Source organism: Pipistrellus hanaki, assembly GCF_964339955.1.
Source record: "Pipistrellus hanaki genome assembly, chromosome: 4".
Taxonomy (NCBI): domain Eukaryota; kingdom Metazoa; phylum Chordata; class Mammalia; order Chiroptera; family Vespertilionidae; genus Pipistrellus; species Pipistrellus hanaki.
In genome coordinates this window covers 100,257,586-100,272,715 of record NC_140506.1, presented here as the reverse complement: position 1 = coordinate 100,272,715, position 15,130 = coordinate 100,257,586, and the positions used below count along the sequence as shown (strand labels likewise).

The 15,130-nt window shown below is 47.8% G+C and overlaps 1 protein-coding gene across 5 annotated transcripts in view; it reads left to right on the top strand.

Moving 5' to 3' along the window:
- The window catches only part of COG7 (component of oligomeric golgi complex 7), a 55,746-nt gene that overhangs the window by 25,623 nt on the left and 14,993 nt on the right, over nucleotides 1–15,130 (top strand). For 4 of the 5 annotated variants that reach the window (XM_084882716.1, XM_084882720.1, XM_084882718.1 and 1 more), the window contains 5 exons: nucleotides 1,520–1,718; nucleotides 4,292–4,419; nucleotides 6,300–6,454; nucleotides 11,253–11,369; nucleotides 13,492–13,557. In XM_084882716.1, the coding sequence (XP_084738842.1) occupies nucleotides 1,520–1,718; nucleotides 4,292–4,419; nucleotides 6,300–6,454; nucleotides 11,253–11,369; nucleotides 13,492–13,557 (665 nt within the window). The remainder of the gene's footprint in view (nucleotides 1–1,519; nucleotides 1,719–4,291; nucleotides 4,420–6,299; nucleotides 6,455–11,252; nucleotides 11,370–13,491; nucleotides 13,558–15,130) is intronic. The other variant, XM_084882717.1, reaches the window with a different exon arrangement.

Here is a 15,130-nt window from a genome sequence, read left to right as displayed (position 1 = left end):
CAGTCACCAAGCCGACGCTCTATCCATTGAGCCAAACCAGTTTCGGCTAATTAATTCCCTTTTATTGTGCACGAATTTCATGCACCGGGTCACTAGTGTGATAATAAAGAAGCATTTAATCCGCAGTGGTGATCTGAAAGCATCCCTCTCTAACTTCACTATTTTAGTCTAGTCTAAGGTACCTGTTGTTTACAGAATGGGGTAAAGCCTCAATGAATAGATGAATCTATAATCTGAAAGGCTCTGGATACACTATTCCTGGTGGTCCTTCCCATTACTGAATATCTGTGTCAGGAGGAGAGGTGACTGAGCTGGAGTATCCTTCAGCTTTTATTTATTTATTTAATTGATTTTTTACAGAGAGGAAGGGAGAGGGACAGAGAGTTAAAAACACTGATGAGAGAGATACATCTATCAGCTGCCTCCTGCACATCCCCCACTGGACATGTGCCCGTAACCAAGGTACATGCCCTTGACCGGAATCGAACCCCAGACCCCTCAGTCCCGAAGTCGACGCTCTATCCACTGAGCCAAACAGGTTTCGGCTCTTTTTCAGTGAATTGCTCTTTAATTTTATTTTGTTCCCCCTTCTATACCTTCCCAATTTCTGCATTGTCATCTTCACAGCCCTCTCTCTAGCCAGTTTTTGGTGACCATATGAATACCCCATTTTGTTGATTTGAAATAGTTCAGCTCTTGGGGCCTATGATAGGCAAGTAATAGCCAATGTTCTGGACAAGTTGTAGGTCCTGCCAGTTCTCTTGTTTCTGACCATGTTCACATGTGCTGTGAAGAAAACTTGGGGCTCATGGCTTTTTTTTTTCCTTTCCTTTTTTAAGCTCAGGTCAAGTGTAGAAACCTTCATAATTACAAAGGTCAGTAGTCGAACCTTTTCATCATTGCTCAGAACTGATCAGCCTTTCAAACACATATGTCCTCACCTTCCCACCTCCAGTCTTGTTCATCCATCAACAGGTCCTCAGTTACTACTGTCACTTTTACAAACATGAATACACACACACACACACACACACACACACTCATTGTTTTAAATTACTTTATACTTTTGCTTCTCAGAACTAGAGAGATCACGCATCAGGTGGATGGAAGGTCTTCTGATGCTCAGATCGGGCTGTTTTCATCACTGATCCAATCAGCAGATGCTCATAGCTCTTTTTTTTTATATATAAAAAAATATATTTTATTGATTTTGTACAGAGAGGAAGGGAGAGAGATAGAGAGTTAGAAACATCGATGAGAGAGAGTCATCGATCAGTTGCCTCTTGCACACCCCCTACTGGGGATATGCCCACAACCAAGGTACATGCCCTTGACCGGAATCAAACCCGGGACCCTTCAGTCCCCAAGCCGATGCTCTATCCATTGAGCCAAACCGGTCTTGGCTAGATGCTCATAGTTCTTGATTAGGCCCTGGGAGTGGTCCAGGAGATGGCTTCTTCAGAAGGCATGCACCCATTTGATCATGCGTGCTAACGCATATACCCCTCTCTTGCTGCAGGTTTTCAAGAACCCCTACGAGGTGGTGACTGTGCTGCTAATCCAGACCCTGGGGGACTTGGCACCCTCTCTGCCCATGTGCCTGGGCTCCAGTATGGAGCAGGCAGGGCCCGAGCTGGAGCTCCCCAAGCTGCTGGAGCTGTACGCTGCCACTGCCCACTTTGCCAAGGGGCTGGAGGTGGCACTGCAGCCCCACACAGGTAAACACCCCCTCCCAGGCCCTGGCTGGTCTTGATACTTTGTTCGCGCTTCTGAGGCCTGGGCTGGTTGGCCTTTTTAGGCGGCTGATTTTACAGAAATGGGAGGTGTTGCTGTTTTCCTTCTCAACAGATATGAAACCTTTTCCCAGGAAAACAGTGCCCTCATGGGAATAGTCGCTGCTGCATAGCTGGACCAGGCAGCAGTGCTGCTGGTGTTTGGCCCGCTCGGAGGCGCTGCGCCTTTCTGAGGGTCTGGGGCAGTAAAAGGCAGGCGGACCTAGCGGCCACCAGCTGGCAGAGGTTCCTTTGGGAAGGTAGTGTCCTCTTCCTTTACTTAAAACTATTTTTCCTCAGTCCTCTCCCAAGGACATGCTCATTGATTTTTAGAAAGGAAGGAAGAGGGAGAGGAATGAGGAGGGAGAGAGAAAGAGAAACATTGATCTGTTGCTTCCTACACGTGCCCACCCTCCCCCCGGGATTGAACCTGCAGTCAGGTTCAGTGTGCCCTGACCGGGAATCAAACCCTCGACCTCCTTGGTGTACGGGATGACACCCAACCAACTGAGCCCCAGGCCGGGGCAGTGTTCGCATCCTTTTAAATAATCATATCACCTCAGGCAGTTCAACCTAAAAGTTAGGTTTCAGAGGAGTTTTTTGCTGTGACAACAAGTTTTGAGCAGGGATGCTGTGTCAGGACTGAAGGTGGCCACAGGGAGAAGGCGCTCCCCGCTGCCATCTGAGAGGAGGGCACGTCCTGTCTTCGTTCAGGCACACGATGCTGAGGGTGCCGCGCATCCCCAGCGGTTCCCACCTGTTCCTAAAGCACCATCAACTCTTAGGCACCACGGACACTGATGCATGCTGCTGTCAGATCCGGAAATAGCTCCAGGAAGGGCTGCTTGTGCTGTGTGGCTACTGTGTCACCAGCTCAGCTTGTTTTAATAGTTATTCTCTTTAATTACCCTGGCATATAATTGCCTTGGACATTCCAGGAAGTATGTTTGTTGTTCAGGCTCCTGGTGACTCAGGTGTCATTGGCACACTCACTGGTCAGGTCTGGTTGTGGGAGAGGCGCTGTGGCCGTGGCCGCTCCCAGGGGCCCGGGGGGGCCCTTCCAGGGGCCGGAGCGGGTGTGGAGACCGTGTGTCCTGCTGGAGCCGAGGGGGGCACGTGCGCGAGGGGCAGGCGCCCTTCCTCCCTGGCCTGGACAGCGTTCAGAGAGAAGGAAGGGGGAATGAGGAGGGAAGTGCTTCGGTAGTCAGCCATAGTGGGGTACGATCTCTAATGGTTCCTAAAGCGAGTTTTAAAAAGGTTTTTTTTTTTCATGTAAAAGTCCTTTGGAAACATAAAAATAAAGAGAATAAAAATGATCTGTAACCTTATCACTCGGAGAGAGTCACTACAACATTCTGTATTGCCCCCAGTAATTCAAATATAAAGACACATTTTTCATAAATACATGTAAATACTTTATATGCACACACATGCATATGTGTGTATATTTTTAAATCTTATATTCTCTTTTTTGCTTAATATAAGGAGCATTTTCTTATGTCATTAAATGTTTAATGGCCACTTTATAGCTATGAGTTGTTATATCTTTTTATTGGTTCTTGGAACATTTTGTGTCAAAAAGCAAGAAAGCACTCAGACTAATAGGGACATATCACAAAGGTACAGGCGCCAACCTGAAGGAGCAGCCACTGACCATAGTTGAAATAATTTGAATATTAAAATGAATAATGACAGTAGTGGCTGAAAACACAATGAATAAAAAAAAATTCATGAGTTCATATTTAAGAGTGAGGAAGAGCCCTGGCCGGGTGGCTCAGGTGGTTAGAGCAACGTCCTATGCCCAAAGGCTCCTGGTGCGGCTCCCAGACAGGGCACACATCTAGGTTGCAGTTCAGTTCCCAGTTAGGGTGCATGTGGGAGGCAACCGAAAGAGGTTTCTCTACATTGGTGTTTCTCTCTCCCATCTCCCTAACCTCCCCACTTCTCTTCCCCCTCCCTAAAAATCAATAAAGACATATCCTCAGTGAGGATTTGAGTAAAAAAAAAAAAAAAAAAATCCATTTATGGTCAGTAATGTAGTCTATTCAGGCAGAGATTATCAATGGATGCCAAAGCCACTGGGTAAGTGGTGATCAGAGAAGTTGAATTGCTGTGTCATGTAAATTTTTGATTTGGAAGTTTTACATTTTGTGTGTTGAAGATGGGCATTTTGGGACCCCTGTGTGAGCACCTGTTCTGCAAAGCCCGGAGAGTGCGCCCGGGCTCTGCAGCATTGGAAGGTGTTCTTTTTCTTTTCTTTTTGACTTCAAATGATGTTTTACTTCTCAGGTACAGTGTGAAGGGGTTCTTAACCACAGTGGGCTATTGGAGTGAGGGGGTGAGAGCTTTAATAGTGCTTCTTAGACAAACAGTACACCACAGCCAAATGTATCAAGATGTGACTGGTGCAGCTCCCAGGGACAGTAAAAGCGGGCTGTGATGAAATGGAGGGCCCAGTAGCTGGTCCCGGGCTGACTGCTGACTGTTCCTGATTGCCTCTCCCTTCTTGTTCCCTAAAGAGGAGCACAACCCGGTGAAGGTCATGGAGCTGGTGGGTGCCGTGTACGGTCCGTACAAGCCCTACCAGCTCAGGTACGGCGAGATGGAAGCCCAGAATCTCCTCATCCAGATCAGTGCGGTGCCTCTGGTAATGTCCCCACCCCACTGGTGGCTTAGCTCATTCTGTTTGCCAGGCAAGGGTGGGGGAGGGCATGCCTTGGAGAGGTGTGAGCTAGCCTTAGGTGTGCACGGAGATGGGACAGGCGTGCAAAAACCAGCCTTAAGGGCCATGTGGGTTCTTGGGAACCAAATGTAAGATGAGACCACAGATGTGCACTCCCAGTTTTCTGCTTCAAATCTCCAACAGCAGTCTAGCCACACGGGAAGCTTCCATCTGGTGGCGATAAGTTGATTGTCTCCTAGATAAACATTTTTTAAATAATTCCTTTTTGTTTTGTTTATCCTCCCTTGAGGTGTTTTTTTTCCCATTGATTTTTAGAGAGAATGGAAAGGAGGAGGAGAGACAGAGAGAGAAACATTGATGTGAAAGACATATTGATTGGTTGCCTCCATACAGACACACACAGACAGGGCTAGAGATCAAACCTGCAACTCAAGTTTGTGTCCTTGACCATAATCTGACCCGAGACTCCAGTCTGAAGGCTGACACTCTAACCATTGAGCAAACTGGTGCTTTAATATTTTAAAAAATGTTTTTATTTCAGAGAGAGCAAGAGAGAAAGAGAGAAAAAGAAACATCAATGATGACAGAGAATCACTGACTGCCTCCTGCATGCCCCTACTGGGGATTGAGTCCACAACCTGGGCATGTGTCCTAACCGGGAATCAAATTGTTGTCTCCTGGTTCATGGATTGAGGCTCAACCACTGAGCCACACCGGCCGGGATAATTAAATTTTTGGCCATCTTTTGTTTGAGGCACATGAGCAAGGGGCGCATCAGCCAGGCGCTTACAGACAGGGCTCTGGGGGCACTGGAGGGGAAGGTCATGTCTCCAGCAGGTGTTAAGGTTGGTGTGAGGTGAGTTGACATTTAAGAACAGATCTCATCGTAGTTAAACCTCCTTCCTGCACCACTGTTCCATTTTCCTGGGATGCATCTGGAAAGTGTTCTGCTTCAGTGACATGCTGGCCCCCTAAGGATGCATTTTCTTTCCCTGGCATTCTTTTGGAGAGTCTGATACAGAGAATTTGAGTCCTAGTTTGAGAATAGGAGAGAAAGATGCCATTTTAATCACAGGAAAAGGGGAAAGGGATGAAAATGTAAGGGTGAATGTCAGGATTTGATTGCACCTTTCTGCCAGGAGTTAATTTCTGTGATCTTGCTGGCCACTTAGCTGGTGAACAGCTATCCTAGTTGGGGAATGCATTTTTTTTTTTTTTTAATTACACGACAATAATTTTTCATTGATTTTTAGAGAGAGTAGAAGAAGAGAGAGGGAAAGACAGGACAGAGAAATATTGATGTGAGAGAAACACATTGATTGGTTGCCTCTTGCACGGTCTCAGATCAGGGCCACAACTGGAGAGGAGCCTGCAGCTAAGACACATGTCCTTGCCGGGACCGGTTTGGCTCAATGGATAGAGCGTCGGCTTGGGGACTGAAGGGTCCCGGGTTCGATTCCGGTCAAGGGCATGTACCTTGGTTGCGGGCACATCCCCGGTAGGGGGTGTGCAAGAGGCAGCTGATCGATGACTCTCTCTCATCGATGTTTCTAACTCTATCTCTCTCCCTTCCTCTCTGTATAAAATCAATAAAATATATATTTAAAAAAAAAAAAAAAAAAGACACATGTCCTTGATTGAAATCGAACCCAGGACTCTTTGGTCTGCAGGCTGATGCTCTATTCACTGAGCAACACCAGCCGCAGCGGGGACTGCATATGTAATGTCCTTGCTGAGTGATGTTATCGTGGATTAGGAGGTTTGAAAGGCTCCCGTCTCAGTGTTGTCTATTTATTTGTTCTCAAGTCTGAGGTGGCTTGTGTTTGTCCATATTTGCCCACCAGGAGCATGGGGAAGTCATTGATTGCGTGCAGGAGCTGAGCCATTCTGTGAGCAAGCTCTTTGGCCTGGCATCCGCAGCTGTTGACAGATGTATCCGATTCACCAACGGCCTGGGAACCTGTGGCCTGCTGACAGCCCTGAAATCCCTCTTTGCCAAGTAAGGCTGGGCTGAGGGGGCTGGGCTGCCACATGGGGGGCGGGGGCCCCGCAATATCTGCCCCAGTAAATGTGTGTGTCCCATATGCCTGCTTTGAACCCTGGAGCACTCCAGCAGCTGAATGTCCATTAATGGCTCCATGAGATGTGGTGTATTCACACAGGGAACTCTATGCAGCACTTGGGGTATGAATTGTGTCTACACGCACCAACATAGATAGAGCTCAAAAACATAGTTGGAATAACAACCAGTTGCAGAATAATACATAAAATCTCCTACTTTACGTAAAAGGAATGTACACAATCTAGGGTATATTTTCTGTATCAGGTTTTGGAAAACCTTTTCTGCAAAGGGCCAAATGGCAAGAATTACTGGCTTTCGGGCCTCATGGTCAATGCAGACCTTTGTGGCACCTGTCTTACTGTCCTGGGAGCAGAGGTAGATAACACATAAGTGAATGGGTGTGGCTGTATTCTAGCACAACTTCATGTACAAAACCATAGTGCCATCCCCCGTTCTGGGTCTTTTTTTTTCTTTTCTTTTCTTTTTAATACTTTGAAATGCATTATATGTTTTTGTAAAGTCGGGTTTGGCAAACTCCAGCTCATGAGCCAAATCTGGCCTGCCATCTGTTTTTGTAAACAAAGTTTTATTGGAACACAGAACCCAACTCTTTCACTTACCTATGGTCTGTGACTGCCTTCTACTGTGAAGGTAGAGTTGAGTAGTTAGAACAAAGACCCATGACTCTCAAACCCTAGGAGATCTGGATCATAACAGAAAGTTTGCTGAGTCCCGATGTGTGGAAGGTTAGACAACAAACTCAAAAGACTGGTTATCTTTGGAGAGATGGGGAAGGACTAGCGTGGTGGTCATACTGGATTTATTTTTATTTCTTAGTTTCTGTTTTTTTTTTAAGAAGGAGCAAACGCACATTCACATATTTCTTAGGTAATAAAAAATAAATAAAAAGTATGTAAGCATCATGCTGAGTGAAAGAAGCCAGCCACAAGGCCGGCTCTTTAGGTTTGCCTATTTGGACATTTCCAAATGAAATGTCCAAATAGGCAAACCTAGAGACAGAAAACGGACCAGTGGCTGCCTCGGGCTGGGGGACGGGATCATTTGGGAGAGAAGGGGGATGATTGCTAAAGGTTAAGGGATGTCTTTGGGGCAATGAACATATTCTGAAGTCGATTGTGGTGATGGCGGCACTAAAAAACGGTGAACTGTGCTCCTTAAGTGGGTGTACTGTGTGGTAGGTGAGTCATATCACAGTATGACTCGTATCACAATAAAGCCGTGGGAAGAAAAGAAGGGGAAACTAAAATCAAGCCAAGTGAGGAAAAAGCAGGGTCTGGTTGAGTTCTCTGATGGTCCCTGAGAAGGCAGTCTGGCTTGGAGACAAGTGCATTCTCGGGCTCTCCAGGAGGCCTGCCCGTGGCCTGCTCTGGAATCCAGTCGCCTTCAGTCTCAAGTGATTCCTTTTATTGGACCGAATGGTGTTTGATTTTGAAAGTTTAGGGAGCTCTTGTCATTCCAGAAATGCTGAGCATGCCCTGGGAGCGCTGAGGGTCCTTAGCCCCGTGCTCCCCTCACGCCGCAGTCAGCACTCCTGAGGCCGCTCACAGCATCGGCCATGTCCTCGGCAGGACGTGTCCTGCTCGCAGACAGACGTGCGACCAGATGGGCCCAGGTGCTCCTGTAGAAAGAGAAGCATTGGCGACAAGTTTAATCAAGTAGAAATTGATCTCTTCTCTGCCACCAACTGGGATTTGGTGGGTGGAAAGAAATTTTTTTTTTTGAGATCTCGAATTTTACTGTAAAACAAAAATAACGCCTTTAAAATAATTTTTTAAAAAAAGAAAAGGTATAAAAAATGGAAAGCTTTCCTTCCATTCTGCTGACTCTCAGGCCTCCTCATTAGGGATGACGAGCTGTGGACACAGCTCTTAGTCGTCTGTGCCCTCCAGACTTCCCGTGTGTGTTGCTTCTCACACTGTGTGAGCTGGTTCAGGCCAGTCCTCCTCGTGCCCTGCTTCTCCCGGTTCTTGTTAGGGACACTTTTACTCTTACTTCTACTATTGGTTATTTTGACTATTAAAAAAAAAATAACACACCTGTGTTAGAAACTGATCACTTGCTCTTCGGAGAGATTTTGAAGCTGCTAAGACAGCTGATGTTACAAAATCGGGGACACAGGGTGAAGCTGACTTGTGCAGGGTTTGAGGGGAACAGTGTTCAGTAGAGGGCAGGGATGGAGGGCGGAGCACGAAGAGGCGCAGGAGGAGACTGGCCTAATTTGAACCAGGGTGATGATGCAGGATTTAGCAGCTGATAAGGTGTCAGAGAATTCGGGGTTTACAGCTGTGATGGAAGCGTGGGCCCTGGAGTTGGGGTCACCTTGGTTCAGATCCTGGCTTTGACACGTACTGGTCGGGACCTTGGGTGGGTAAGCGCTCCTCGAGGAGTCTGGGTGTCTCCTCTGAGGGGGTGAAGCATCCCCTTTCCTAGTTGTGGCTATCAGGGAGAGTGTCATTAGAGCCCCTGAGGCAGTGGCTGTCACATGGCAGAGACACATGGAAATGCTGATCGTGAGAGCACGGGAGGTTGGGGAGAGGTGATGCACACCGGTCTGCTCACCACCCCCAGGCCTCTGTCATCTGCGCGTCTGCAGAGCACGCATGTTGGATGCATTCGTAGGTGTTTGTCAGCCGCAGGGTGGGACAGTTGTCTGCCTCCTCCAGCTGAAGCGCAGTTCCTCAGCAATCCTTTGCCATGTTGTCCTGGAGGCTTACCCTCCCCAGGGCTGCTTCCCCAAGAAAGCTGTCACTGTCTTGGTGGAAAGGGAAGATGCTGTCAAGATCTGGGTCTCAGGACTCTCCATGGTAAAGGGGAGGCCGTGGATGGGGCAGCCGAGCCGCTGTGGGCCGGGCTGGGCAGAAGCGGTTTCTGCTGCTTGGCTCCTGGAATGGCCTTTCTCTCCGGCACATGGACGTGCTCCTGGGGCTGGGCCGAGCCGTTGTCTCGCTCTCCTCACTCCGAGAGTGGAGCCTGCGGTCTGGGAAGCAACAGGCGCGGCTCCTGTGCCGCCACAGGTGCCAGAGGTCTTCAGGAGGAGCCTCTTGGCTCCCCGCTGTGTGCTCAGAGCATCCCGGGCCACGCACTCACCGTGCATGTGCTGAGAACTGTCCTTAAAATCGACACCCCACAGCGCTCATGTCAGACGTGTCTACTGATTCATTTGTTTTAGCGTCATGACACTCCGAGGCAATTCAGAAGGCGCCGCTAAGTCCATTTTAAAAAACTTCCAACAAAACACTTTGCCGTAAATTTTGAAATTCTTTAAAAAAATTTATGAATGTTGGTTAATAAGGTTATATAGGTTTCAAGTGCACATTTCTGTGATACATCATCTGTGCATTGCATGGTGTGTTCACACAGTCAAGTCTCATTCCTTCGCCATATATTTGCCAATGAAGTAACTTAAGTCAGTAATTAAGTTTTAGTAGTTTCCTTTCTCGTCAGGTGTATTTTGGAACTATTAAAAGCATGAGGAAATTAAGGTATCGTGATATTTCTTTAAAATACTTTATAACCTTGATACTGTCAGTTTACTTTTAGCTCTTACGGTAATTATAGTTTAGGATAAAATTCTCCAAATCTGTATTTATTTTTTTTTTGTGGGGGGGGTACTTTGTGATAACAGCTTTGGATGACATAATGGAGAACAGAGATACTGTAACACGAGGCCCAGGGTTTGGGAAGGCTGAGGGTCTGGGCCAGAATGAAGCTGCTGTGGCCCTGACGGGCCCGTCAGCAGAGATCCTAGAGGTCTCTGTGGGTGAGGAGTAAGGCCGTTTGAAACAGGTCCAGAAACACCGAGGTATTTGCCCAGGCCTGTAGGCAGGTGTTAATTCAGGGCTTATTTCTGGTGTCTCCTTTATTTTATTTTACTTTAAAAATATATTTTCATTGATTTCAGAGAGTAAGGGAGAGGGGGAGAGAGAAATAGAAATATCAAGGCATGTGCCCTTGACCCGGAATCGAACTGTGACCTGGTTCATAGGTCAACACTCAGCCACTGAGCCACCCTGGCCGGGCTGGCGTCTCCTTTGTGCCAGCTCGGCTATTCCTGGGGATACGATTATGAGTTACAGTGGGACAGTCCCTGCCCTCCCAGCGCTCCCAGTCTAACAACAAGAAACATGGGCACAGCTTCAATACGCGCTTGATTTACCTATGTGCTGGGAGGAGGGGTACGGTGTGCAGTGGGAGCGGGCTGCACAGTCTGAGGAAGGGGCTTTCAACGTTGAACCCGGTGTAATTGTGCCATTGAAGTCGGGCTCTTCCTGTCTTGGAGATGGGTGTTTAGTCCAAATTCGAGAGATTAGAGTGCAGCAAAAGTACCCTGGGCACCAGGGAATTAACTGCCTTATAGCATCCCGGTAACAGTCAGGTGTTATAGTGGGTCCCTGAGGCTTTAAACAGTTCTTTGAGCCAACTTGCAAAGAATGCCTCTGTTAGGACAAGGGAGTAATTTGCCTGCCTCGGTTTTCACCTGGCTGGTCTCCAGAGTCGTGATCTTCGCGCTGTCCCCTCCCCTCACTTAAGCAGTCGGTGAAGCTGCTGCCGGTGGGAAGGCCTCTGTTGCAGGCTTACGAGCTGTCTCGCCCTTGGGAAGGAGCCTCTGCAGGTGCTCTCACGGTCATTAGCCCTGGTCCAGACTGTAACCCAGGAGTCTGTAGGTCTGAGGAGTTTATGACCACAGCCCTGTGCCTGTTTCCCTTCCCCACAGGTATGTGTCTGACTTCACCAGCACACTCCACTCGATACGCAAGAAGTGCAAGCTGGATGACATTCCTCCCAACTCCCTCTTTCAAGAGGATTGGACTGCCTTTCAGAACTCCATCAGGTGACGTGGGGATGCAGTAGGAGCATGTGCCTCATGCAGGCTGCATCGACACACGCAGTGGAGCATATAAATGACAAGTGTGTTCGTGAGGGGTCATTCTTTTCTCTCTCTCTCTTTTTTTTTAAATATATTTTATTGATTTTTTTACAGAGAGGAAGAGAGCGGGGTAGAGAGTTAGAAACACCGATGAGAGAGAATCATCGATCAGCTGCCTCCTGCACACCCCCTACTGGGGATGTGCCCGCAACCAAGGCACATGCCCTTGACTGGAATCGAACCTGGGACCTTTCAGTCCGCAGGCTGATGCTCTATCCACTGAGCCAAACCAGTTTCGGCTTTTTTCTCTTTTACTGCATTTCTTTTAAAGCAAATACTTGAGACTCTAAAAAAAAGTCATGAATAAAAACCCAACCTAGCTAAACAAACACCAAAAAGACTCCTCTTGCTTCAAAAATATTTTTACAAGCTCTTTATAAACTCTTCTCCTATGATAACTTACATTTTTACATTTGGTTTAAGATTTTCCCCTTAGCCTACAGTTCTTAGAGACCTAGGACTTAGAGCAGATACTGTGGCAGATGCCTAGCACCGGCTCCTGTGGCTGGGCCTGGGCGCCATGGTGCTAGATGACGGGCAGTGTTGCCTGGCTGTGCTGGCCATGAGGGTGCCCCTCCAGCCCGCTCCTGAGACAGCCGGTGTGGCCTGTGGGGCAGTAGATAGACACCTGTTGCCCCAGCAGCCTGATCAGTTTGGCCATTGATATGTCCAGCCAGAGAGTGTAGATTGCTGGCCTGTGGCCAGATCTGACCTATGGACATGTTTGGTTCGATCACAGCATTACAAAATGTTGCTAACGTTTATATGAAAAACCTGATTTAACATAACCCAGATTTCTCACGTCACTTACAAATAGGGATCTCTGGAAGCACCAGGCCCACATTGTCCAAACACAGGACCCACTGGGGTTGGTAGCCACAGTCCCCGTTAGGCCGGCCATACATTCTCTGCTGTGCTATGGTTCTGCCATTCCCAGGGGCTTGCTAGCTATGCCATTAGGCTGAGATGAAAAGTAACATAGACATTTCTTTTCCTTAAAATCATTCTTCTTGGATATACATGCTGAAAAGAGAAGCTGCTCTTTTTCCACTTGCATTTCTTGACCTGTGGCCGAGGTGGTGTGTGCAGGGTGCCTGGGACTCGTGGTCTCATGCAGTGGCCCCTGAGCAGCTCCAAGCCCCCCTCAGTCACAGTGGATACAGGACCTCCCAGCACCATTTGGGTTATCCCCTCAGGGGCTCCGATCTAAACTGGAAGTTTTTGATGAGATTTAGGGCTCTAGAGGCTACCAGTACACCTGCCAGCTGTGTGCCTGGAATACAGAGAGGGTGTGGACAGGCTGTTCCGTTGTTCCTGAGGCAAGTGGAATTGTTCACTTTCTCAGGAACCTTTCTTACGATGGAATACCTAGATAGCCTGGTGATGACAGGCACTTTTAGAAAGTTAAAAGTTAACTAGTCTTAAGATGTTTTTAATCCTTGGATTTGTCCTGCATTATAGTTTGGTGTTGAAAGACTCAGGAGCCTAGCATAAAATTACTTGCAAATTAAGATGGTTAAATACAAATCTGATGATCACTCAGACTTACCTCTGAGAAACAAGTGGATAAATCTCTGCCTTTCAGGTGGTCAGAGAGAGAATTTTCTAGTATCAAGACAATCTCCTATGCCCAACAAATGGCAGGCATCTAAAAAACATTAAATAATAAACTGTGGATTTTAAATTTTAGATTCGGAGTATTTTCAGTGCATTTTCTCAAGGACAAGCCCAAAAGCACCTGAGTAGTTGAACATGTAAAGTTATTTGAGATCACATTGGATAGAACTGTGACTCTCAGCTGAGGGGCCTGTGACGTTAGGGATAGAAGAGGCTGTATGTACCTTTTATGTTAATCACCAACTAAGGCAGCTTTCTGGAAGGCTGTCAAGTGGTTAGCTTGCTTTCCCAGAACCCAGCATTCCACCAAAGGAGTGAATAGTTAGAATTTTTATGAATGAGACACTGTTTGTGCTGTAAATGTTGGCATTCCAGATACTTGAACTTAAGTGCTTTCTGTTTTGTGTAGGATAATAGCCACCTGCGGAGAGCTCTTGAGGCAATGTGGGGACTTCGAGCAGCAGCTAGCAAACAGGTAGGTGAGAGCTGGGGTGAGACCCTGAGTTCTTTCTGGGAAGAACTTGACACAACATACAGCACACAGTACACAGCAGCAACAGCTTATGGTCAAATCTGAAGCCACAGAGTTCAAGGACCGTGTGTACCCAGGTACAAGGTGTCATTGTTGTCATTATTAAACGTTTATTGAGCACCCAAAAAGGTCAAGGCTCTGACCTACTTGGCAATGGTCAGATAACTTGGATTAAATTTGGAAGTCTCAGCCTATATGAGGAAGCAGTGCATGTTGTCTCCAAATTGTTAATAGGCTGGGTTCCACTGCTTGTTTGTAAGTTAGTTATTGGGACTGAAAATGAATTTACCCATGGCAGTGGTGTTTGTAAGTGGTGGTAAGTCCCCCGGGGCAGCCTCCCAAATCAGGCTTCACCCAGCCAGCCTGCCTTCTGGGTGCTGCGGCAGCGTCTGTGCTGCCCGGGGGTGATCTCATGGAGGGCTCCTGGCGGGGGCCTGGGAGAAGCCTGTGCCCTTTCTCTGTTCTGACCCTGCCAGGGCCTTCTGTCGCCCACTGTGCCGTTCAGACTGATTCCCCACAAGCGCTCATAGAATCCGGCACCGGTGTAACTTTATAAGTAAAAGAAGTTGTCTACAGAAATAGCTGTGTTTGCGGTGATACAACTGTGAGGCGGGGGTTTGAGTTGGGCATCAGCTGAGCCATCGGAGTGGGTGACCGACTCACTCTCGCGCTGCCTGTTCTCACAGACTCTGTATGCCCTTGGACTCATCTCTCCACATCAGAACACACTCTCCTTAACCTTTTTTAATCCTCACCTGAGGAGATTGTATGTATACATTATATTTAAATGCGTTTTTATTGCCCAAGGTTAGAGAAAGATAGAAACATCAATGATGAGAGAGAAGCATTGACGGCTGCCTCCTGCACACCCCTACTGGGAATTGAATCTGCAACCTCTTGGCGTATGGGAAGACGCTTCAACCAATTGAGCCACCCAGCCACGCTTCTCAATTTTCTAATGAAGGCCAATAGTACCTGGTTAGGAAGATGATGGGGCCATGACAGATAAAGGATGAGCTGAGGGCTTGAAAGCCTGGATCAAGCTTCGGTGTGAGAGAGGAGAACAGACTGGGGGTGCCTAGGGGCCTCTGTAAGAGCTGGCATCATGTTGGAAGCACGGAGCCTGGACACGGAAAAGCGCGACAGTCACCATCTGTGCTCCTGTCAGCGAGGCCGTGCGTGCGGCAGCGCCCACGCAGCCTATTTCACCTCCCGCCAGCCTCACCTGAAGAGCCCGGACTCGGAGCACGGACCCTCCTCGGGGGCTGCCGCAGGCGCTGGGAACACCGTTACCCAGGGGAAGCGTGGCTAGACCCCTTCCTCGGAGGAGGGGGTGTTTTTGTGGCTTATGGGCTGGGACAGCAGGACCAAGTTGGGTGTCACGTGAAGGATTTCCCTCTCTTTAAAAACATTTTATTTTTCAACTCCAGTTTATATTCAGTATTACTTTGTGTTTGTTTCAGGTGCACAGCATAGTGGTTAGACAATCATACTTTACAAAGTCTTCCCCCGGGTA